This window comes from Amphibalanus amphitrite, unplaced genomic scaffold, assembly GCF_019059575.1.
Source record: "Amphibalanus amphitrite isolate SeventyFive unplaced genomic scaffold, NRLGWU_Aamphi_draft 000149F_arrow, whole genome shotgun sequence".
Taxonomy (NCBI): domain Eukaryota; kingdom Metazoa; phylum Arthropoda; class Thecostraca; order Balanomorpha; family Balanidae; genus Amphibalanus; species Amphibalanus amphitrite.
Genome location: NW_024881644.1, coordinates 208390 through 232886, shown reverse-complemented (window position 1 = coordinate 232886; position 24497 = coordinate 208390). Strand labels below are relative to the sequence as shown.

Sequence of the window (24497 nt, the reverse complement as noted above, 5' to 3'; positions counted from 1 at the left end):
TTCCGGCTAAAAAAAATCGGACTAAATTTATTAAATGAAAATAAATTGGGCAGTGGATGATCCACATAGGCAATAGTACCTATTTGACGCTGGGAGGTCATCCCTTCTCTCCAAAAGCAAACTTGCTACAATTCTTCAAAAGTGCTCCAGGATTCACTTCCGGATATCATTGCTTGACAAGTTAAAATTTATCACTAACATCTTTAATGAATACTGTTTCTTCGAAGTTAGAGGGAAACATTAATTTTATTTTGGACGGTGTGGAAGGGGCAAATGTCCCAACTGCACCGAGAGCTGAGCCTGAGCTTGCATCTTCGATGCAGATTTCCCAACAGCCTCCTCGCCGCGTCCCCCTGTTTAGAGCACCGTGACGCACCAACAGAGGGTATTGGTCTTATCAATGTCGTTTCGGGGGTGTACGAGTAGGAGGCTACGCGATCCCCGATCCAGCTGCTTTCGCATGCAAATCTATTCGAGCGGCGTCCCAAACACAGCCGCAGTGATCGGCGTGTCACCTTACAAAAGCAATGGCTGTCTGATTGAGGCGGGGTCTTTATGCAAACGCAGGATGCCCGACCGATCCAAGGCTGTGAGGTGATCGCTCTGGGGCCGGAGCGGCCCGCCTCGCGGCCTCAACCGGCGGCCGTTCCGCTATGGGAGTGGCCGCCGCCGCCGCGCCGCCGCGCCGCGCGCTCTGGGCTCTCTGACAGCGGTGACCTCTGTGACCCGGCTGACCGTGACCGTGACCTCGCCGGGAGAGCCTGCGGTCAGGTGTGATCGGCCCGGATGCGGCGGAGAGTGTGTGGGAGCACAGGACGCGCGTCGAGCGGGCCCTGAGGACCGGTTTCGCGGTCCGGAGAGCCGCGGCGGCACCGGTGACAGATGAGTCGCCGCGGCGCCGGTGACGGTGGTGCAGTTGGTGCCGGCGGTGACGGTGGTGCAGACGGTGGTGACGGTGGTATCACGGTGGTGCTAGTGGTGTCACTTGTGTCAGATATAGTGCTGTAGTGGCATTACCAGCAACAGAAATAGAGAAAACTCACTATTTATATCCGTGATAACGTTTCTACTGCATCTCCGTCCGTCCGTTCGTCCGTCCGTCCGTCCGTCCGTCCGTCCGTCCGTCCGTTCTGCTTTTCTGATCTCGATGGCATCCACTGTTATTGGTCTATTAGTGTTACTCGGCGTGTTCATCTCATCATCGGCTGAGCCCAATATTGTGGTGCTTCTGGCCAACAATGTGCGAGCAGACGACTTGAGCTGCTTCAACCCCGGTACGCCGGTGCAGACGCCAAACATTGACAGGTAAGGATGGATATTTTACAATTGACAGGTAAGTCATCAAACGTCTCTTTCCGGGAAACCTCTGTTAAAAGCCTAAATGACTCCAAAACGTACATATATTTTGCTATATTTTGCTGCTGTTGACTAAGTAGAAAAAACTTCTCGCCTTGAGCTTAGTATTAGCTCGGAATTCGTTTGTGCCAAGCCGCTACATTACAGATAAACGATAGTTTATGCTCCACCTTACCATACAGTTCAAGAGGCAAATGCGTCTTACACATTTGACAAGCTAATGGATTTATGACAAGCAAGCTGAGTTTATGTCGATTGTCGAGGGACATGCCTAATCGATTGTCTAATAAATTCACATTTTCTTTACAACGATGCGACCAGTGCTGGAAATGAGGCCGCTTTCTGGTCCCGGCGTTTTATTCTCCTCGCGGGTTAATCCCGTCCAGCGTTTAGCCTTTCGGGACCCACTCAGGGTCGCGGTTGTTTTCGCCGCTCGCCCCAGTCGAGATGCAAAGTTAATGGTCACACGAAGCTTATTTAGGGCCAGCCAAACCAGTCTAGTCTGGAGTTACTGGTAAATGTATGCATATAGATGAAAGAAAAAGGTTTTGTAGAATCAATTAATTTCGAAGTCGCATATTCAGAAGCCCCAAATAAACTTCGTGCGACTATCAACTTTGCATCTCGAATGGGCCGAGCGGCGAAAACAACCGCCGTTCTGAGAGGGTCCCGAAAGGCTAAGCGCTAGACGGGGCTAACTCACCCGGAGAATAAAACGCCGGGACCAGAAAGCGGCCTCATTTCCAGCACTGGATGCGACGCAGTTATTCTGCATATTTATTACGGGTTATTGACCTATGCCTCGTTGAAAATACAGCATGGCCGGCAATGGAGTCGTCTAATGGAGAGGCGCCGTTCTGAGGTGACCTTATAGTGCCAAGTTCCACACGTGACGGGGCACTGACCAGATTTTACACAGTTCCTTCTTACTGCCTGCTCTGCGGCGTCCAGACGGCAGGTTTACCGAAAGGCATGCCGTATGTCGCGTCACGGGTCATGGCAACCGAAGGAAGAACTGCGACGCTCTCCATTCTTGGGTTCTACGTTTGGGATATGATAATTTGTGTCCTGAAGTTAACGACTTGTGCTGCATTAAATTCACATCAGATGTGTTTGATGTGCCGTGCGCAGTAGCACGGCCATCTTGATCTAGCTATCGAATTCTCAACGATTATTAATTGGTTATTGTATAAAATATATGTTCAAACCATACACCTCTGTATACAGAGGTCTATATTCAAACATATTCTCCTTTGCTGCATTAGGTACCCTTAAAAGTTTGAGCTCAACTATCAGTTTTGGCACGCAATCGGCATCACTGCTCCTGAACTTCCTAGCTAATTGTGAGAACCCAATCTACCCAAGTCGTGCTCCCCATTCCGTGTCCAACAGCTGTCAGCAGTGTCAGCTCATCTTCATACCTGTATAATTTGTGGCTACTCCTCCGCCGTGCCGACCTAGCCTCTCGCCTGGGTGGGCGAGTCGCTGCGCTTACACTCGGTGGTGTCCCAGCGTCGGGGGCGGCACGGGCAGGCCAATTGCCTGTGTTAATCCATCAGTCTGTGTGTCTCTACTACTGAGACAAGACAATACAAACGGCTATTGGGCGGAGCGCACAGCTGGAGGTGTCACAGATCGTATAAACAGACACTTGTCTCACATGGGCATCCGCCCAGGTAAAGACGCGATCACTACAGCCGTTTAAAGGGACCCTCCCACCTTCAAAAAAGTTAATGAATTGGCATGAAAGTGATGTCGCTCGGTTCAGAAAGAGCAAAAACGAATATCTACCAAATTTCACCGAAAAAAAAATATTCATCGGTTTTCAAGATATTAGACTTTTACTTTTGTTTACTTTTTGGGATCTCCGCTGTTCCTAGCGACTTTATTTGAAAGTGCGGCATTTGTTGCGCACAAAGCAGCATATACCACCGCGTGCTACAAAACATTTTAGTCAAACATTTAAAAATCGTTAGATATCTGCGCTGACGTCACACATTCAGAGGGGTATTCCTATGCATTAGCCCCTCTGAATCAAAATGCTGCAATTTTGAAATTCAATATTTCCTATTTAAGGCATTTCTCGATGTTGTGAGTGCCGAAACCGGTAACTGTGAGCCAGGGACCCATTTTGGCTATCTCAACTCAAATCTAATGTTAACCCTCGCCCTGGCAGGGGGGGGGTCGATGCGACCCCCCCCCCCCCTAAGGTTTTTCGAAGATAGCGTAAAAACGGCGGCGCGCAGCGCCGCCAAATTTGGCACAGCCTATGGGGCAACCTTTTTACATATGACCTGAAAATTTCAGGTCCGGGTGACCTTGGGTCAGGTCACCAGGTCAGAAAAACCGGTACAAGGTCATGGTCAAATTTCAATTTTCTTTTTGCACCTGTCCAACTCACAGTTTTGGACTGATTTCCTTCAAACTTTCAGGATGTGCTAAGTTCACCGAGTTGTATAACATATAGTTCGGGTTTTTTGAGGTCACTGACCTGAGGTCAGTTAGAGGTCATTACGTCGTAATGTTAAGCCTATGGGAAAATACTAAATTCGGAAAATAATGGAGATATCCGCTTCTTTCTATCACTTTTGTCCTTTGAAACCACAGTAATTAGCAGCAGGTCACTTGGTGCTTCTTTGCTCGGTGTACTTATCCATGGGTCAGGTCAAATGAGGTCAACTGAGGTCAAATGACGTTTTTGCCAATAACTTGGCACATAATGACGCTAGAGCTTAAAAAATGGTATCATTGTGTTCCTGGTGATCAGCCGAATCGAATGATATGCGATATGATGCAATTTGGTTAACTAGAACTTAATTTATTAAGTTAAGTTTACTTAAAATTTAAGAAAAACTTTAAGTACACTTAGGCAAGCTAAAAAGTATATCATTCGACGCGCCTTGACGTGCTGAGTTCACTGGTGCTTTTCTTTTTGCTCTATCTTAATTAGATCAAAAGTTATAAGCGAAAAACTTTTGACCTGTTTTTAGCGAAATTTTTACATTTATACCCCCCAAAACCCCCCTAAATATTGACCTAGAGCAACCAAATTTGCACAGGGGCGAGAACTCCAGGGGGCCCACCTACCTACCAAATTTGGTGTTTCTAGGTGCCATAGGAGCCAATCGCGAGGGGGGGGTCGCATCGACCCCCCCCCCCCCTGCCAGGCCGTGTTATGAAAAATGCCCTGCCAGGGCGAGGGTTAAGGTGGGAGGGTCCCTTTAAGATCGAATCGGTGTCGGTGTGTAAAGCGGAACATGGGGTTAGAGAGGAGGAACATGAGATGATGGCATTTCAATCCACCAGCGGCTGTAACTGTGTTTTGATGGTGTTCTCTTCTGGTACTGAATATAACGGTCACGTATAGGAAATTTTTGCTCTCGAATGTTGTGGTTGAAATAAATGCGTGTTCTTATAAGTATAGTTAAGTACAGAATATGCACATTATGCATGTGATTTATTACTTCGCGCTGGATGCTCTTGCAAGATAGTGTCTTAAATGAAGAGTTCTAACAGTTTTTTTCTCAAATATCTGAATGGATAGAATTGAAAAGGTGCAGTTCTCATGAGAGATCAAACCATATCCACAAAATCAGCTCACATAATACGCTTGGTAGATGTGCGGCAATGTTCCTTAACACGGCGTTTCCCCCGAGTCACCGATGCAGATGGACTCCTGTGTATTTCACCATAAGGTTCCTGGCGAAGTTCGGTGCTTCCCAAAGCTCACTAAAGAATCTCATGAATCCGGCCGCAATGTAAGCCAGCAGTCGGAGCCTTTATACATTCCACAAGGCCAGTCCTAGCTGGATCGATACTATCTATGAACTCGAACTGATATGCAACGGCACGTCCTTCGATGTCTGTTGAAAGGAATATGGTCTCTGCATGTGAAATGAAGCTTAACTCTTCCATATCTTGGAGTCCAATTTCAGTCTGTTTTCCATTGCATAGAAGTTTCAAGTCTTGCTAGTCACTGTATTTGACATTGTCCTAAGGGCGTGTTGGTATTCTTACGAGAGATAATTGATATGGACGGCATGGTGTATGCTCCCGTGACGATAGTGACAATAAGCTTCTGTGTACTTGCATCCACACCCCGTATGTCAGAAGGCACTGACATAAGTTCGCTAACGGCCGTACCGCCAGAGCTGTCGTGCAGCCGTGGACAATGCGGATTGGTGCTACTTTCGTCCTCTCCCTGTAATCCTGTTGGATGTCCAAGGCTGCTGGCTGGCGTCCGCTCTCGACTAGCCTTGAAAACCGCACTGTCATCAGATTGGACGCTGTCCCATATTGGCAGACCAATGACATTCAGATACCATCTATCGCCGAACAAAAACCTGTTGCACAGCTCAGCTTGTTTTTGTTTATTGGTATTATTTTCTCTTTTTCGTCTCTTTCCAGTGTCAAACAAATTACATAGGTGACAAAGAGGTTTGTCACGCGGGCGTCTACCATGGCATTTACATACATTCACTTGTGCCCATCACTCAAAAGCTGCACATATTCAAAGCATCATCATTCGGAGCAGTGTTCGCCACGGGCCGCAAAATCCCAGTCCAGCCCAGCCAAGGCCCATGGGTTCACAGCCCGGCCCAGCCCGAGCCCATTCATGGTAAAGGCGTCAAAGCCCAGCCCGGCCCAGCCCGTCAAAAATGAATGGATTAACAATTATTGACACTACACAGGTGTCCAAAGCTCGCAAAGAAACTATCTTTTGCGAGCAGGATGCACAATGGACATTGCATGGGTGCTTTATTAACTCGTTTTTTAGTCTTGCACAGCAATAAGCTAGTTTTAGTTCTTGTCTCAGCTGCGAACCCCTGACTCCACTTTACAGTTCTTGGCCCAGCCCATCCACAGCCCATCGATCCTTCATATTTGAGGGCCCAGCCCAGCCCGTAGCCCAGCCCAGCCCATTGCCCATTGGGCTGGCCCAGCCCATGGCGAACGCTCCGATTAACAAAATGCTATAAGGCAGCCCGCGTATAGTACCTCTTTGCCAACAGCCGAGAGTGAATTCTATATTTTCGAGAACCAGCGAATTCACATTTCTATTTATTCTACGACTCAATTAAGAACCGTGTACTAAGCCAACACAACTTTGTATTTTATTTTTGTCGACCATACATATATGTATCACCCTATTGATAAATAGATGGTATTAAAAAGTGAAACGCACACCCAGCTTCCTTTAAAAATCACAAAGTTGCTTCAAGCACAAAGGAAGCAACAAACTTGGACATGCTACCGTGATAGATAATACATAAAAGGCACAATCTAAATTTAAAGCTACGAAATATTAAATAGATACGTAGTATAATAAATCTACGGGTTGGGCTCAGAAAGCTAAAAAACATTTTTCCCGTGCATATTCCAGGCTGGCGGCTGGAGGGGCGCTCCTTCAGCACCACACTGTTCCGGCGCTGACCCTGACGGCCAACAGGGCTGCCCACATCACCGGTCAACTGCCCTTCCGATATGGTACGTTAAGCTCTATCCACGATGCGACTATTGGGCAGGGTGAACTCTGTGCTAGATGCCGAGCTGCTCACAAGATAGTTTATATTATGCCACTTAACTTTCCGGTATAAACAAACCACATTCATAGAATTTAGATACGATGGTTAGATAGTTACGATACTTTTACATGTTACCATGTTAATTGTTAAATGTGTAATGCATATATGTAAAGTGACAAGTAATCTACGGTATATTCTCCGGACCGTTTTAACCGTGTAATGTTGTAGTGTTATATTGTCGAAGCATGCAGTGTTGTCGTTCTTACATGGGCTCAACTTCCTGTCTCAGACGGATGTGCAAGTGCATGCACAACATCTCGCTCGTGCAGACTGTAGTACGTTTACGATGCAAACACTGCACGATGCACGATTAGTATGCACACCTGACACTCCAAAGCGGTGCACGTCTCCTCGCTGAGCAATGCACCCACGACTCAGTCTGGCGACTGGCTTATAACAAAAACCGGTGACATTAAGGCCCAGCGTAATCCAGGCAGACGCCAGGCTGATATATGAAAGGCATTTCTCTCCAAAAGCGCGTCGTAAGTGTCCGTTGAGACGTCGGATCTACTCGCATTGCAGTGTCAGCAGCGTGGGAGTCTGTTTTCAGTAGCTAAACGAGCTTTCCTTCAGGAATGTCCACGTTGTCATACAGAGGTGTTTTGCATTCACAAGTTGTTTTTGTGGCGAATAGAGTCTCAGCAGATTTGATATATGTCCAAGCTGCTGTGCCACTATTGCAGCAGCAGCTTGTTAATTTAATATCGGTGCACTAAATGTCAAAATGAAAATACCATTGCTGCTATTGATGCATAGTTTGAAGACTTATCTCTTCGCGGGAAAACAAGCTAAATTACCTTTCATTTCATTCAGCAGTTTGCATGAAACTTAGAAAGGTATTGATTTGCATTACGTGCATTATTTAACGACAGTGAGAACCAGTTATGCTAATGCAGCTATCGAGCTATCAGATACCTACCTTGACCTATGATGGAATGGATGTGGTGTAACAGTGGAGAAGTTTTTTATTTTGATGCAATTAAAGCAAGGCTATACCATGGATGATATAACATGGCTATACTTTCACACATGCATGTACCGGACACGGGACTGTGGAGTGTGGACTAACTGTACGGTACATAATCGGGTCACCGGTATGTATACCTGTATTTATGCAATGCATGCATGGATGGATGGATGGATGGATGGATGGATGGATGGATGGATGGATGGATGGATGGATGGATGGATGGATAAATGTATGTGTATGGATGCATGTACGTGCATTGTTATGCACTTCTTTTCGGCGTTTCCGTTGGCACACGCTGAATAGCGATGTCCGTTTTAGTTCCCGAGATGCATTTATTTGTGAAAATGCAGGTGTGCAAAAGCTGACTAAAATGTGTCAGCCTCGCGTTGTCTGTTAGCGCGAGTGGTAACGGTTTTTGATGGGCTGTCTCGTTATCCGGTCGCAGGGCTTCAAGAAAGTGAAGACGGGGTCCGGCAAATTTTACACACCCTCAGCCGTGCCGGTCTGCCAGTGAACACACAAACATATGCAGAGGTTTTTAAAAAGTTTGGGTATCGCACTAAAGCTGCAGGTAGGTCACTCGGTGCATGGGGCTTGAAAAAGATATACAACTACATACATAATGAATTCAACGAGCTACTGATGTTTAGTAATTATATAGTATAAAATCTATTGATTGCTTAAATTGATGTAAATTAGAGATGCGATACTACAGTAATAAATGGAGGCCTAACTCGCTAGCCGAGTCACAGCCGACCGGAACACCGACGCCGCTCCTCTGTCGCAGGCAGCTGGGAGCTGGGCTGGGGCTGCCGGTCGTGGGCAGACCACTGTCACGGCCCGCTCCAGCACGGATTCGACTCGTTCTACGGCGTCCCCCTGAGCGGCGCCCCTGCCAGCGGCGGCCACCTCTCCTACAGCCAGCTGGTGCCCATGCGGGCTCTCGAGGCCTACCTGGCCGCCCTGGCCAATAGGACAGATCTGCGCGACATCTATCAGCCGATCGCCGAGACGGCCTGGTATCAGTGGCTGGCGCTGGCGGCGCACGACGGTCGCGGAGCCGGGGCTGGAGGCAAGGTCAGGACTCTCGAGGAGCGGGCGATGCTGACCGAGTCGCTGCGTCACCAGCTGGATGCACTGCTGGTGCGCGATGACGCCGTGGAGCGGTGGCCGTACACGCTGCAGGGGATGACGCTGCCGATTCTCTCCGAGTCGCTGGAGTTTATCCGGGACAACCACCGCGCCAGGAGGCCGTTCCTGTTGCAGCATACCTTCCTGCACGTAGGTGTGATACTGGACGGATGGCTGGGAGGGACACGACTGGCTAATCGGTGCAATTTAATATTGCTTCCGATTACGAGCATTAGAATACCGAGAAGAGTCATGGCACTTATTAAACTGTGGGTGATTATTTTAAAGCTAGTATTAGTATTCAGCTGTGATCCAAAACATTTTAGTATGGGACAGATCAGCGACGGTTTTACACTGATTCAGCTTAGACACTAACTGTTCAGTGTTCGGTGCTCAATATCATGACCAAGACTTCCGCCTTTTTCGTGCTAGACCCTAGAAGTCATGAGTTGCAGCAAATTATTTTCAAAGCCGCCTGTCGGAACATTATTGGGTTTTTGCTGGTTGGTTTACGACGACGGCCATAAATTTAAGCCGTACTGCCAGCTTTGTCTCCGCAAAATGAGAAGGCCGGTCGCCACAACGTGGAACGGTGCCAGCCGAGCCGGGGTCGATAGGGCTTCCTTATTAATCCTCAGCGATATTGCCGGCTTGTGGCAGGTATGCAGAAGATGCTACCCAGGATGCTATGATGCCGGATGCCACCAGTTGCAGTCATAAGAAAACAATGTATATGCTTAAACGTTTAAAGAACAAATTAAATCAATTGATCGTTTATATTTCAGCACAGGAATGAGTAGGCGCTTACTCAGCTTCGGATGCGATGGGAAATTATGGTGTTAAATATATTTACTACTAAATTATTCACGTCAGTTCTGCATATCCCGTAGGTCAGCATCAGCTGTTGTAGCGATTTAACTCACATTTCCTGTTGCCCCTGGTGTTGATAGCTCATGCTGAGCCCTTGCCGCAGGTGCATGAGCCCAGTATCGCGGCGCCACACCGGGTGGGTGCCAGCAACATCAACCCCTACTACGACGGCATCTTGGAGCTGGACTGGGCCGTCGGCCGCGTCCTGGACCAGCTGGAGAAGCTGGACATCCTCGACAACACCGTCGTCTATTTCGCCTCCGACTACAATGACCTCATGTCATTTCGTTAGTACTAGACGGCTGGATTGACTATGTTCTTTTTTCTGTATCAAATGATGCTCATGGGAACTAGCGATTTTTGACTGGTCGGGATCGTAACGTTACTCATTTTATTTCCACCGCGACTGCATCATCCGGATGCTTCTTCTTCAACAATGCCGCGCTCAGCTGTCAGAAATACTACGGGTCCGAAACGTGATAGATTTAGGGGATTTAGCGAGTTGCTTGCGGTCTATCACTGCCTCATGATATGTTTCATCCCGGATTACAAAGTTCGCCGACCCTCACAGGATCCTCGGTGTCTAACATCACCGACAGCCGAGTGCCGGGTATATTCCTGTGGCCGGGCACCCTGCAGCCGCACGTGATGCGCCAGCCGACTTCTGTACTGGACCTGCTGCCCACCCTGATAGACATCATCGGCAGAGGAGAGGTGGGACACGTGGTGCTAACTGGGGTCGCGTCACATCTTGTAAAGGAGATGGGAGCGTTCATTATCTGCTTGAGGAATATGTGCTGCCTAATGTTATGACGGTTTTGTGATTATATTCTCCAGCAACGTCAAGCAACGTCCAGCAACGTCAACAGCTAAGGTGTCAAATCAGAAGTGCATATAATCCACATTGTTGCGGATTATGTAAGACTTTGTCACTTCTCACGATTGATGCGACTACACTTACCTCCCACAGGAACTGCTGAACATGACGATTGACGGCCGCAGCCTGTTTTTTTCCTCTGCTGACCCGTGGCGAGACCAGTCTGACACGGCATTTCAACTACAGAGGACTCCGGCCCGACAGCGCCACGCTCGTCTTCCCAGGGGGTGAGTGGCGCATGAGTGGTTGCGACGCTATGGCTGACAATACGCTCAGGAGTCTACTACATAGGCTTAGTGTTTCATTCGAGCACTAGCGTGTCATGAATGATTCCCACACGAAAATATGCACACGTGAAGTGCATATTTATAAAAAAAAATGTTCCAGCATTTTGCATTATGGGTCTCTTGCATTTCGTTCCTGGACGTTAATGCTTGCCGTAAATGTCAGCGGAGCGCGGACGGTAAAGGCCGTTACATAAGAACATTTGTCTATATCCACTCAAACATCTGAAGCCTTTCAGAACTGACGGCTTACTGAAACCGCATTGTTCAGTTCTGGACTCGGGTGTTATGGCCACGATGGAGATTAGAACCGGCAAAAAAAATGTTAATGGCATTGCAATAGTCCGATTATCGGGACGGACAAAGTTGAAAATTGACTCTAAGTGATTGACTTTTTTCATCGTACTTACGGAAACATTTATGTTTTCCGAAGCAATGGAGTTAACGATCCGATCAAAGCTTCTTTTCATCTTTTCGAGTTATGTGCAACAATATTTTGATTTATGGTACATAAAAAGTATCCCATCAGTTCAGAACGAGTCTTGCTGTGTGAGTCCCGCTCGTTACGCTGTCTGAATTCGCCGGCAGCTGGCGACCCGTCCATCTACAAGGTGTACCTGTCGGCCGACTGCCAGCTCTGCCCGGGCAGGACGGTGGTGTATAACCTTACCGACGACCCGTACCAGGAGCTCGAGCCCATCTCAGAGGAGGAGCAAATGTGAGTAAGGCCGGTGGTCTGATACGCACTGGGCATGATGTGGGAGTTGGAGTATTAGCGGTATTTAAGTATGTGCTCGTAGTAATGAGCAAATTAAATTTAGAAAATGTATTACAAAACATTGAGCGCCACGAATCGGAACATAGAAAATATGTTCAATCCATTTTATGCCTAAGGTGAGGAGGGTTTGCTAAGTTTGCTATTCGCAGTTGGTGCGAATCTCGGAAGTAGAGCAAACGTGGTATTCTAAGCCGGGTCATAAATTGTTGACTCTATCCCGTGAAACATGTCCAAGATGAACGGCAGCTCTGATCACCGGCTGTCGATTTAAGATTACTCAATGCGGTTCAGAAGCATGATTTATGGCCGGGGTATGAAGAACAGTAATGAAGTTATCGAGCACATGAGGTTGCACTAGCTCATCGGTGCGTGGGGCGGCGAAGCGCAGACAGATAAGGCGAGGGTGGTCCTTTGTTATTCATCGTCGCTCCTTTTTGCGTGGTCACGGGCTACCGCGCAGATAGCGTGGTTCGCATCCACCACTCTTCTTTGGTAAAATGCATGGTAAATGGTATCAGGCAGCTGAAGATACAATGGTGCGATTCATAACGATCCCATGCTTTCGATTTAGCGGAAAAATAGTAAGGTTTTTTTGCAATCTTATGAATTTCACTTAGCCCTCGCCGGACCTATTGGTTTTCTACATACGCGCCGGCCGAGGGGGGGGGGCGGGTACGACCCCCCCTCGCCGTTTCGCCCCTGGTGGAGCTAGCGCGTCGCGGAAAAAACGAGCGTGTGCGCCGTTACGAGACGCAGAGATTGGTACCCAATTTTAAGGTCCTAGGTCAACCGGTGACCTCTGAGGTCAGGTCAAGTGCCCCAGGGTACGGTTCAGTTTTTGGTGAATAACTTCGCAAAAAACGGCCGCAGAGCCGCGATTTTGGCAGCATCGTGTTCGCCTTGATCAGGCGCGTCGAATGATATACTTTTTGTCCGGGTCAGGTCAACTTGGGGTGTTGACCTCAGGTCAAGGTCAGGTCAGCACCCCCAGGTCACGAAGTTGGTCGAAAGAGGTCATGTCGCATATCATTCGATTCGGCAGGTCTTCCTGAGTCCATTGGTGGCTTTCCCGACTCGCTAGCTCAATTTGATCGGGAGTTGTTGACGAAAAACTAATATGACCTTGATGACGTCATAAATGACGTCACGGAAGGTCAACATTGCAAAAGTGACGCATCTAACCTTGCAAGGAGTGCATCAAATCACGATTCTGTGTGCTTGAGATAGTTGGAGATCGTTCCCGGCGCCAGAATAGCAGTTTGAATTTTTCCCCATTGACTTATAATGGTGAGGTCACGAAAATGACCTGACCTCATATGACCTTTAGGGAAAATCCGAGATATACAAGTTGTGAGACTCATAATGGATACTAGATCCTGCAAGTTTCATTTCCCTGTGACATCTCCTCTGGCAGTGAGGGCGTTGCGAAGTTGCGACATCTGAAGACCGTGCAGAGGTTCACTTATTACGTCATAGGTCAGTGACCTGACCTGACCCAAAAATGCGGTTGGTGTCAAAAGATGCGGCTTGGATCAAAGGTCAGGTATGCCAAGTTTCAGCTCTCTATCGCCAGCGTGTTCGGAGCTATCGCGAAAAAAACCCTATGGGGGGGGCGGCACCCGCCCCCCCCCCCCCTCGGCCGGCGAGGGTTAGTTTTCGGGACGGGCAGGCACCGTACCCGAACACTCATTTATCGGACGCTCTAGCTCCGAGGATTGACCTCGTGACGTCAGGCGCGCGACCGCGGCGGCCGGGACGAGGCCGGAGGCTCTTTCGCTCACTGGACGGCGCGCCGAGCGGTCGCGACCAGCATCCCACCCCACCCCCACCCCGACTGCCACCTGTGTATACTGTATATAATGTATAACGCGATGCTGTAAATGTACGTTATGCCATGTTTTATGAAGACTGTATCTGTATATGGTATGCAGTCCCATGCGGGTACGCTCGTCTGCATACGTTTCAGCGATTTCAGAGTTATCTCATATCTGTCATTTGGGAAAACGGATTCCTGTTTGGTCCGTCATTTTCGGAAGGTATTCGCCAAGGCATAGTGTTATATCGTGTGGGCGGGTCACCTCACAAAGGCTGGCTTTGTGACTGACCATTGTGTTGCCTCATGCCTGACGAATACAATTCCTGAACACGCGCCAGCCTTTTCCTCGGGAGCGAGACGGCGGATAAATAGAGTTAACTACTATCATGGAACTAAAAACAAGGACTTACTCCTGTATTCATGGCTAATATTACCAATATATCTACACTACAGTATATTCCAATTCGATATATAGGCCATCGAACTTGCATCAATAAAATCCAATGTTTTATATACTTATTCCCCGATACCTGTTTCGGACTCTGCTCCAGACTGTTTCTATCGTAGCCTTTTTCCTCCCGCCGGCAGCTACAAGCGAGTGACTGAGGAGGTGCGCCAGAACCTGTACATACTGCCCTCGGTGCCGAGCCAACTGGGAGACTTCTGGAGCGTGATGCCGCTGCCCGACCTGTTCCCGTGGACTCAGATCAGCGTGTACAACGACAACGTCGACGTCAACAGCGCCGAGGACCTGTTCGCCTTCCTCGAGGCTGACGTGATTTTCGCGGCCGAGCCCGGCTCGGGCGATCAGGAGCGAGAGCTGAAGGCGAAGCGGGATGAGTTGGACCCCGAGCTGAGTCTGTTTTATTACCGGGATGGCGGTGATGGCACTTACGAGGCGGCTGATGAGCTGTTCTAGTGACGGGAGATGAGGGGACGGTTGGTGGATGGTGCCGAGATGCCGTGGAATGAAGAAAGCTGATAGTTGCGCAGGTCCGGCTCATGACATATGTGGATGGGAGCTGCTGGCTGATGCTCCGGTAGTTCTGTATTCTAGTGTAATTTTGTGTATCTACTGGGAAAAGAAGCAATGGAAAAAGGCCGGCTGCTATCAGGCATTATGAATTATACCAATAAAAAAAGCAACGGCACAACGAAAAATATTAGTTTTTGGCAACTGCTGATTCATTTGATGTTCGCTGTCCCATATGGAACAATGAATGAAGAGATTGATCTAGAATATATTGATCAATCGACACATTGAACATTTGATGAAGTTACAGTTACAGAAAGAATGATTACTTAAAAAGGACGGACAAATGACACATGACAATTCCACGACACACGATAAAAAAACGCGGGCCCCGGAGAGCACTGAGTGTGTGCTTCGAGTTGCACCTGTGCGCCTACCGTTCACAGCGGTTCTGGAGCAGCGCCGTGGTCGCGGATGCTCTCACGCATCTTTGCGAGGAGCGCGGCATATGCGGTCAGCGCATTGGGGCGCGGCGGTCGGGGCGTGTCCTGTGCCAAGCTGGGAGAGAGGCATAACAGCTGCTCGGCGAGCTGCTGCGTCGTCGGCGAGTCCGCATCCGTAAGCGGTGGAGACTCGCGGCGGGGCAGCAGGTAGTAGGCCAGGTCTGGGTCATCTAGGGGGTTTCTGCTAGGCTCCTCACTGCGACTCCCTGCAGATGGACGGACTGGCATCACTGGACCGGGTCGCAAAGCTGTCGCTGAATCCTTGCTGCAGCCGACGCTGCAGTTCCCTTCGCCAGTGTTGTCGCAGCCGTCGCTGATCTCACCAGTGCTTCTGTCACCTCCACCGCCGCCGCTTCCTCGGCCGCTGCCGCCGCCGCATTCATCGCTGCTCTCGCCGCAGCTGCTCCTGCTGCAGCGGTCCACGTCGTGGCTGTTTCCACGGCTGTCGCCACCGCTTCTGTCAAAGCTGGTGACAGCAGTTCTGACGTCAGGTCTGTCGTGGGCTCCCGCCAATCGTATGGCCGTGGCGTTTCCGCGGACCACTGCCACCGATATCCGCTGAATGAGGCGCTCCATGTCCCGCCGGTCTCCGGTTACCTGCACGATGCGTCGGCCGAGGTCCTTTAAAAAAGAACAGCTGTCCGAGCCCAGTGCTCCGGATGTTTCCACGGCGACCGGGCGGAACAGATAGCGCCGACTGATGGCCTCATACCGCCGGCGTTTGCGTCCCTCGGCGGCGGTCGCGGCTGCGCTTGCCCGGGCTGCTGACGCGGCGACTGATGAGGCGCTGAATGTGTCCACACAGGTAGCATCCCAGACGAGGCACCTCCCTTCTGCGTAGGGGAAAGCTGTGATGCCATCCGGGCGTCGTCCATCACCGCGGTCCAAGCCAGCCGGCTCAAGAACCGATGGCAGTCCAGCGGCCGCGAGTCCGCGCTTAATCACGCTGTTGAGCTCAGCGTGACGGGGGAATCGGCCGGCGCTCAGCTGGCAGCTGAGGCCGTGCAGGCCGCGCTCGTCGATGTCCGCTCCGCAGCGGCAGCGATGGGGAGCGCAGACCTCTGCGCCGACCCGCAAGGCGACGGCTGTTCGTAGGGTGTCTGGGTCGAGCAGCGTGCCCACGCTGGCTGCTGGGAAGGCGTTCAGCCAGGCGCCGGAGTGCGGTTGTGCGGCAGCTCGGAGCCGCGCCCGGTCCACATCAGTCGTGCAGTCATCCAGCAGCTGCCGACTGATCGCTTCTGCTGCTGCTCGGTCCCAGTCACGCTGATAGCGCTGTCTGGACACATCTGGCGACGGCAGACCAGTGTGAGCCTCCCACTCTTCGACCAGGCATCGCGTCGCCTCACCGACACGAGCAGCGGCGGAGCCGTAGATACTTGCGATCGTGTCAGCGGAGGCCACTTGTGAAGCGATGTGGGCAGGAAGGGCCACGTCAGTCACCATCCTCACACCAAGTCCGCCGAGATTGACGGGCAGCGTCGCCTGCCGCCATGAGTCGCCTCGCAGTCGGACGTTCGTGATTGCCTCCATGCCGCAGCGAACGGTTTCGTCGATCTTGACGAGCAGGGCAGGGTGGCGATAGGCCGGGGAGCTTCGTAAGAGGTACAAAACGCGAGGAAGGCTGACGTAGCTCTTCAGCAAGAAGAATGCCTGGTGTGCCTCCTCCAGGGCCTGCAGCCGTCTGATGAGCTTTTCCACCATAAGCTGACCTTGTAGAAGCTTACGTCGCACCTGGTCGTCGTGCACAGGCGCGCCAAGCAGCTCCAACTCGCTCATGGCCACTTCTCGGATGTCTGGCAGGACGCTGTGGAGATGAATGAAGACTGCGCGTGAGTAGCGAATCTCTCTCTCTCTCTCTCTCTCTCTCTCTCTCTCTCTCTCTCTCTCTCTCTCTCTCTCTCTCTCTCTCTCTCTCTCTCTCTCTCTCTCTCTCTCTCTCTCTCTCTCTCTCTCTCTCTCTCTCTCTCTCCCTTTCGGCGTGCCGGAGCCGCGGTACGCAAGGCCGGTTAGCTAACAGTTCTCCCGCTAGATGGCAGCACGGGTGAGCGCCTGAAGGTATACTGTACCGCATGGCCCCGAGATTGCGGAGAGCCGTGCGCAACGGGAGGGGAAGGAGAATGATGCATTACAAACGGTTATCATGAAAGTATGAAAGCATCGGGACACGCACTAGAGCCACTAATATCAGTGTCCCCCTATCTTATGCAAACTTGCACTGACATCGCAAGATATGCAGACTAATATTAGCGTGAAAACATTGCGCTAACCAGTTACGCATGATATCTGTGAAAGCTATCGCGGTCACATTGAACGGTGCATGTTTGTGTGCACTGTGCAGCCTATAGGGAGTATGACATGGATGACAGCGTCAACGCCTGTGGAACTCGATTTCAATAGTTCGCTCCCTAGTCACGTTATAGGTCAGCAAATCAGACTCGTTTATCCGGAACGAGCTCACTCAGCTCATGCCAAACACAATGCGAGTTTTGTCGTGTATTATTGGAAGAGAAAAGAATGCAGATCCAGACTAAACCACTGCATGCACCCCTAGTGGCACGCTAGTCGCCCGGCGGGTCCAGTGGAACCCTATCCGACTGAGCGCGGTGCGGGAGCGGCTGAGACCTGCTCAGTCCGCGCGAGGGGAGCTACCGCCGGTGGGGGCACACCCAGAGCGACGCAGCGCTCGAGGCCGGCTCGAACGCCCTGACTGACGGCCGCGGGAGGCGCCTGTGGCCGGCCGGCAGGCACTACCAGCCACACAGCGCCGGTCGGCCCTGCCCGGTCCGTCAGCCGCTACTTGGCGGCCGGCACAGACAACTGGGGAGGACAGCCTACCTGTCACCGCACAGCTAACACGGAACGACACAACGGCCAGCGCGGGTACAGGTGCACAGCGGTTCTCTCAGGTCAGCGCATGGAGAGGGCAGAACAGGGCCGGAGAAGTCCTTCAGACACCAACAACATCTACACGTACGGCGGTACGCTTATGTACAGTGTAACAATAGATAAAACACACTGGATGTGTGGTCGATGAGTGAAATGAGGACGCTTGGAAAATGCTAACTAAATCTCACAGACAAATTATTAAAAGGAAGAAAAATGACACCTTTGGGGACATAGATATATGATTACAAATATGTTTCAAATGTATAACGCACTCACAGGTAAGCTTGAACTACGTTCGAACTCATGCCCAATTATTTTTCGGAAATGAAATCATGTAGCAAAATGCGCTCTATGACCTCATTTTTATGGCTGGATAAATATTAGGTCACCGCGGGCATTTTTGTAAAGCAGCACATCAACTAACGCGAGTCCAGCACGACGTACTCTTGTAGCAAGATAAACTTAGCTTAGCGACGCGATGCTTTGCGAAATGCATAACACAAAACCAGCATTCATCCTGCATTCCCAATCATCTCATTGCAAACACACTCAGTAATCACGATGACCACAATCAAATCCACTTTTAATGTTACGCTTCAAATAATCGACTGTTTAAGTCAACCAATAATTTACGAGGAATACCAATTAGATAGGTTTTACATTGGCATGTGTTTTATTCCACTTTCGAGAAAGAAAAGCATAAATGTATCGTAAAAAGAGGAAGAAATCCTTCAATATTGCAGCTTGTATGCATATGCCATATCAGCTAAAATGTACAAAAGCTGAAAATAATATTGAGACAAGCCTTCAATTGTGATGACCCTAAGCATACCAAAAACAATGTGTGACATCCTACAATGTCTGAAGAGCCTTCCTTCGCGGCTGGACAAAGGAAGGCACTTCAAACAAAGCAGTAAACACTGCGGGAATACATAAAATAGTTTTGATAACATAACTAATGTAACTATAGATTAATTAAAGTCGCATTTTAGCTGCTTTATTCAGAGTGCCACGATAGATTCGCACCAACAATGATATGCCTAAGGTTTTGTTGAGCTCAAATTTGTCGAGCTATTGCTTCACAACTTCAATCGAGCAGCGTTTTCATTGTTCCGTGATATGATATATGATATGGGTACTACCCGGCTAGAAAACGCCAAGGCGTTCACCTGTTGAACTTTAAAACTACGTAGCTATGCTGTCCGCACGCACACATCGAACAAGCATGTCTCACGATTTTAAATCGCTTGTAATTTTGGCAATTTACAGCGACGGAGCAGCGGATTTGGCTTATCGTCTATCCTGCACCATGAAGGACTGAATTCGACCTATAACCTGAAATGGTGCCGTCTTTCAAAGTCGCTCTAAGAAGCTAGTGACTGCGACGCACTAATGTTTGCGCAAATATGTCTAATGTCTATACTTCCTATTTGTATTGACATTTCTATTGCCAAATTCAGTATCCAGTCTCTTCAAATGATCCCTGCTACTCATCATCCGCAATAATCTGTCACAAGACCTACACCATAACTGGGAAAGGAATGATTAATATGAACAAGAACTTCGTCTCTATCTCTTCCAGAGATGTCAGGCCTTCTTGTCCAGCACCAGCTCCCATCCATCCTTTTCGTCCTATCACTACTCATATGTCCCGTTAGACGCTTCATCGTCAAGCAGCCACTCAGGACTATTTTTAACGTGTCTAGCCTACGTGTATGAATTGCAACAGGAAGCATGCAACAACCTATTTGGCACATGATCACTTTCAAATGGGCACCAGCATCATGCTGGCCATTCGTAGGTGGAAAAAGCGATAAGTATGAGGGTAACAATTGGAATGAACCACAGTGAAAAGTCATCGAAGTTAAGAAATACCAACAACATTGACCAAAGCCGTCATAAAATGGAAGACGCTTAGTGATAGCTCACTGGAAGACTTGTTTCGAAGACCAAGCAGTGATCTGAATTACATCACAATTCGTGCCCAGTAGGAAAGGCGCATGCCCCGCCGTTTTCTTGTGGCACGGCGCCTTTTTGTAGGCAGAGCGCAACTCTATGTACCAGTACCAGCAAACTACCCAGTGCCCAACTACAGGTCACGGGTAAGAACAACACCAACTACTTACCACTTTGTGCAAACCCAAAAAGTGGTTCAGTGTTCAAAACTGACCTGGTTGGGCTCATTAGACAGCTTTTTAGAAACTACTCAACAAGTATTCTACTGGCCTTCCCCTTCATGGTTGGGGAACGTTAACGAAACTTTTATAAAGCTAGTGGTTAGACATGGCACCGTCTCATCTCAAGTACAAAATTTTTCGAGGAATCGGTATACGTTTGTGCGCACGCCAACAGTATAGCATCACCTCTACAAACATCCTCTAAACGTGGTGAGCTGGCTCGCAACAAGACGATGTCTAGTGTACATAAGTCGGAAGACAGCGGGAAAGAGACAGTTTGTCACACAGGGAGGGTCCGATGAAGCCCTCGGTCAGAGACCTAGAGTCCGTAGTGCCCATTGTCCGGTGGGTAGCCAACCTCGCCGACATGGTGACATGAAGGACCTACGCAGCCCCGGAAAGTCTCAATGTGCATCTCCATCGACAGACTCTATAATGTCCTTTCTTGAACACCAGTCTTCCGGAGACACAGATCCTCTGTCTAGGAGATGCTGGTGCTGTTTGGCTACAGCAGGCTAAATCATCGAATCAAACTTGCCGACGTTTTTATTTTTGAAATCCGTTAACTCAGGCCGACAGATAGTGGCGAATCGCTGAAACAAACGCAGTTGTGTTAGCTATGAGATGTGAAAAAAAAAATAAGTTGATACATTACTTTCACCGGAATATTTTGACTCGGACTAGCTTGACCAATCCAAATGCAAACTTAGGACAGGCTCACCTCTCTCATTGTGCCTTGCGCCTTGCAGTACGAGTAGAGCAGGTAGAGCGGCGGACAGAGCATGGAGGAGAGGCCGAGCAGGATGCCGATCAGGTGGGCCCACCACGGGTACTCGTAATCCACGTACTTCACAGGTGTAAAGTTGACCACGTTGAACAGAAACACGCCCTGGGCAAAGACAAAACACGAGCTGTCAAAGTGTAGGACGCACTTTTCACAACTAAGAATATTGTTAGCCTTTCACAGAATTACCTATTGATGAAGTCAAAGGAACTATTTCACTTTACAATCACAACAAAATTAAGAATCCATGGCATAAAAGCATCTTAATTCTATTTTCAGATAAATTTGTTTGCGTTGATTTCGTTAGATTAAAAGTGTTTGTTAATCTCACCAGAGTCACGGCAGGACAGAGCACGGTCCAGCAGAGTTTGAACCACAGGAACGGATAGTAGCCGACCATCTCTTTGATGGCCTCGAAGTAGCGGTTCACACCAAAGCCCCAGCCGATGGCAATACACTCGAAGAAGATGAGAGTCAGAAGAGCCAGACCGGAGGCGGCGTAATCTTCAAATATTACCAGCACGTACATTCCACCCTGAAAAAGAATGAAAAAAACATGAAACTATCCATCCACATTTATCAGATGACAAGTTGAAAAAAAAAATATGCAATTAACAAAAGAAATACACATAGGTAAACTGTGAGCACTATTACGTAAATCTGTTTAGGTTAGAAATGCGTTTGCATAGTTATAACTATATATAGACGTCATATATAGACGTCCAACTCATAACAGTAGGCTGGTGAAGCTTGCAAGATAAGAACAAAAAGCAAAAACAATAAAAAAGAAGGCTAGTCGGCAACAATGACGGCATTGTTAGGCCGCGTTCATCCACGTATCGTACCTGTGTCACCATGGATAGCCCCATGAGGAACGACAAGAAGCAGTAGACGGCGATAAACACCTCCTTTCTGCCCGGACGGCGGAGGACAAACGGAAACTCGTCCACAATGGCCGTAATCAGCCCTTCCATTGTGCAGAACTGTGGACAGTGAAAGCAAACGATGGTGTCAGGTTTGGTCAGTGGATGTGAGCTTGCAGAGAGTAAATGATAATGATCTCTTGTTAGCTGCACGAAAATGAAAATGAAAATTGCGTGTAGATGTAGCCCAATAAATTATACAAGCTCTGGCATGGTCGCGATGGTATGTGTAGTATATAGCACTTAACATGCGGAAGTCGTCGTAAAGACAAATGTGTGAAATTTTATGTAAAATTATAGCAATGAAATGAACCAAAGGTTTCCATTAACTGCAATGAAAAGGCAGCAAGGTAGGCCCGTTAGTTTCCCGCTTCGTCAATTCTCTTATTCCGACAAAGGTGTAAGTGGAAAATTGCTTGCATCTTACCTGAGAATCCAGACCGAGCATAAGCACCATCAGGAAGAAGAGTGCCGACCACATCGGGCTGATAGGAAGCTCCAGGATGGCCGACGGGTACACCAGGAACAGTAACCCCGGCCCTGTAAAAAAGAATATAATAACAATTGAGATCTTGCTGCATTAGTCGTCACAGTTTATGACCCTCTACATATTGGGAAAGCAACATGCCATCAGCGATGTCGTGCTGATGTCTCTCAAAGTTCAGGACATTTCTTAGGAAATGAAAATCAATGCTTCTGTACCACCACGTGGAATTATATCTACTGTTCATTTCATGCAACTTTTTAATGCATGTTTTGTTGTTTTTTATACCGATGGAAAGTTCGCCGCCGATAGTCCCTCGGACCTACCTCCTCTCGCCACCTCTTCCACTAATTTTCCCTGGACGGTGGCCATGTATCCGATGACGGAGAAGATGACGAAGCCGGCAAATATCGATGTGCAGGTGTTTATTGTGCATATCAGCATCGCGTCTCTGTCGAGAAAACGCACACATTCAAATGTCACGTTAACTCTTCCTCTCGCATAGTTATAGGGAAATTCAGCATTGAAAACAATTTATATAGCAAAGTACGCACTATGTATAAACCTTACTGTAGCATGAAGTTTTTCGTTGCCGGTTGCATCAGTTTTGCTATAAAGCAAAGTTGTATAGTTCCCCCCCACATTCCACATATTTTATCTCATTCGATCGAACTGGTGATGAGATCAGACACAACAGTGCGTGAAAAGTTTTACTCACCTGTGGACGTTGTTATTGAACCTATTGTAGCTGCCGAGAGCGATTAGCGAGCCGAGGGCCAGTCCGTAGGAAAAGAACACTTGGGTGGCTGCATCGATCCACACCTGAAATGGGACACAAGTCCGTCGTTGCAATCGAATCTGACCTGGCCTGAGCAGACAGGTATGTCAGGTATTTATCGACAACATGTCTTCGCTGCCGTTGGTGATAGAGTAGCTGCTATTGTTATGGATGTCATGAGCTTTTCACCGTCCCCTCTAACTGAGCAAAAAGTATTTCGAACAGAGCGGAAAACCAGCCGGGGACCCGAAACTTCCCTCCCCACCTCCGTAAGAAGTTAAGTAAGAAATTAACTTCCCCAACCCACACAACTGAGTTGATATGCTTAAACACCTCAGACGGCTGCGGTTTTAACCTCGGTAGACAGAATAATAACTTCCAGCTTTCCGAGTAACAGCACCCAGTTACCGCTATCTTCTCACCTTTACTTCTTTGAGCTTTTTGATGTCGGGCATCACGTAGAACTTGATTCCTTCGATGGCGCCCGGCAGGGTAACACCTCGAATCAGAAGGATGAACATCAGCACGTACGGGAACAGTGACGTGAAGTACACAACCTGTGGAACAGAGAATGACGTCAGGTGATAGCGACAGGCGGAGAGCATTGATGCGTATTCAGTGCCTTAGCTAACGCCATTAAAACGGCTGTAACATCTACGACTGTACACGACTGCTAGTCCCTTGCTTACAGTCCAATTAAGCTGCAAAGCTGCACATGTGCCGGAGCTATGCCCGTCTGCCGGCTAACCGGATAAAACCAGACAACCCACGGAAACGAGGCAAAGCAATCAATCAATCAATCAATCAATCAATCATGTATTGAGTCCTCCATGTGAATGGTTTTTCAGTGCTCTCGTCATACAATCATTCACAATCTATAAAACTACAAGTGGGTATAAAACACACATCAATAAGAATGACGCAAAGTATAAAAGTAAAGAGAATTGTCTGTACCAGTAAGATACTCAGATGGCAAAATGTGAAGTTAAGAATGCACAATACGCGGGTAAAAAGTAGACAAAGTAAATAAAAGTGAGCAGCGCAAAAAAAATCATCACAAAATACATCACAGCTTGTTTGCCAGAAAGCTAACGATGGAGACCGTTCCACGATTTTACTGCTCTAAAATGAAAAGTACGCCTAGCTCGCTCTGTTCTAATTTTAGGCAGGTCCAGCTGATCCCCACATGTGCCGCGAGTGAGCCTCCTATTCACATCAGAGCGACGCATCACGAGTCCAGCTAGAGATGGCGGCGCATCCGACGAGAGAATCCTACGCAGCATCGCTATGTCTCGGTCCTCCAACATCTTGTCAAACTTCGG

The 24497-nt window shown here is 48.7% G+C and overlaps 2 protein-coding genes across 4 annotated transcripts in view; one reads left to right on the top strand and one right to left on the bottom strand.

The window, feature by feature from the left end:
* The first annotated feature begins 811 nt into the window (after nucleotides 1-811).
* Nucleotides 812-14379, top strand: LOC122382881 (arylsulfatase L-like). Its single transcript, XM_043368780.1, has 9 exons — nucleotides 812-1305; nucleotides 6740-6843; nucleotides 8357-8482; nucleotides 8699-9192; nucleotides 10016-10199; nucleotides 10484-10626; nucleotides 10883-11016; nucleotides 11662-11791; nucleotides 14256-14379. The coding sequence occupies exons 1-8, from the start codon at nucleotides 1148-1150 to the stop codon at nucleotides 11735-11737; spliced, it is 1419 nt and encodes a 472-aa protein (XP_043224715.1). The 5' UTR covers nucleotides 812-1147; the 3' UTR covers nucleotides 11738-11791; nucleotides 14256-14379.
* A 3244-nt stretch (nucleotides 14380-17623) lies between these two features.
* LOC122382876 (sodium- and chloride-dependent GABA transporter 1-like) overlaps nucleotides 17624-24497 on the bottom strand; it is a 34785-nt gene continuing 27911 nt past the window's right edge. For all 3 annotated transcript variants that reach the window (XM_043368756.1, XM_043368755.1, XM_043368757.1), the window contains exons 8-15: nucleotides 23598-23732; nucleotides 23116-23219; nucleotides 22724-22848; nucleotides 22341-22453; nucleotides 21836-21973; nucleotides 21322-21525; nucleotides 20928-21095; nucleotides 17624-20799 (exon numbers count right to left, since the gene is read on the bottom strand). In XM_043368756.1, coding sequence (XP_043224691.1) covers nucleotides 20722-20799; nucleotides 20928-21095; nucleotides 21322-21525; nucleotides 21836-21973; nucleotides 22341-22453; nucleotides 22724-22848; nucleotides 23116-23219; nucleotides 23598-23732 — 1065 coding nt within the window. In that variant the 3' untranslated portion in view covers nucleotides 17624-20721. The remainder of the gene's footprint in view (nucleotides 20800-20927; nucleotides 21096-21321; nucleotides 21526-21835; nucleotides 21974-22340; nucleotides 22454-22723; nucleotides 22849-23115; nucleotides 23220-23597; nucleotides 23733-24497) is intronic.

What these genes read in the sequence shown, in the direction of transcription:
- LOC122382881 (XM_043368780.1), top strand. Translation starts at nt 1,148, where the DNA reads ATGGCATCCACTGTTATTGGTCTATTAGTGTTACTCGGCGTGTTCATC. An exon ending in ACATCATCGGCAGAGGAGAG is followed by an intron (nt 10,627 to 10,882) that starts GTGGGACACGTG and finishes TACCTCCCACAG; the next exon opens with GAACTGCTGAACATGACGAT. An exon ending in CACGCTCGTCTTCCCAGGGG is followed by an intron (nt 11,017 to 11,661) that starts GTGAGTGGCGCA and finishes ATTCGCCGGCAG; the next exon opens with CTGGCGACCCGTCCATCTAC.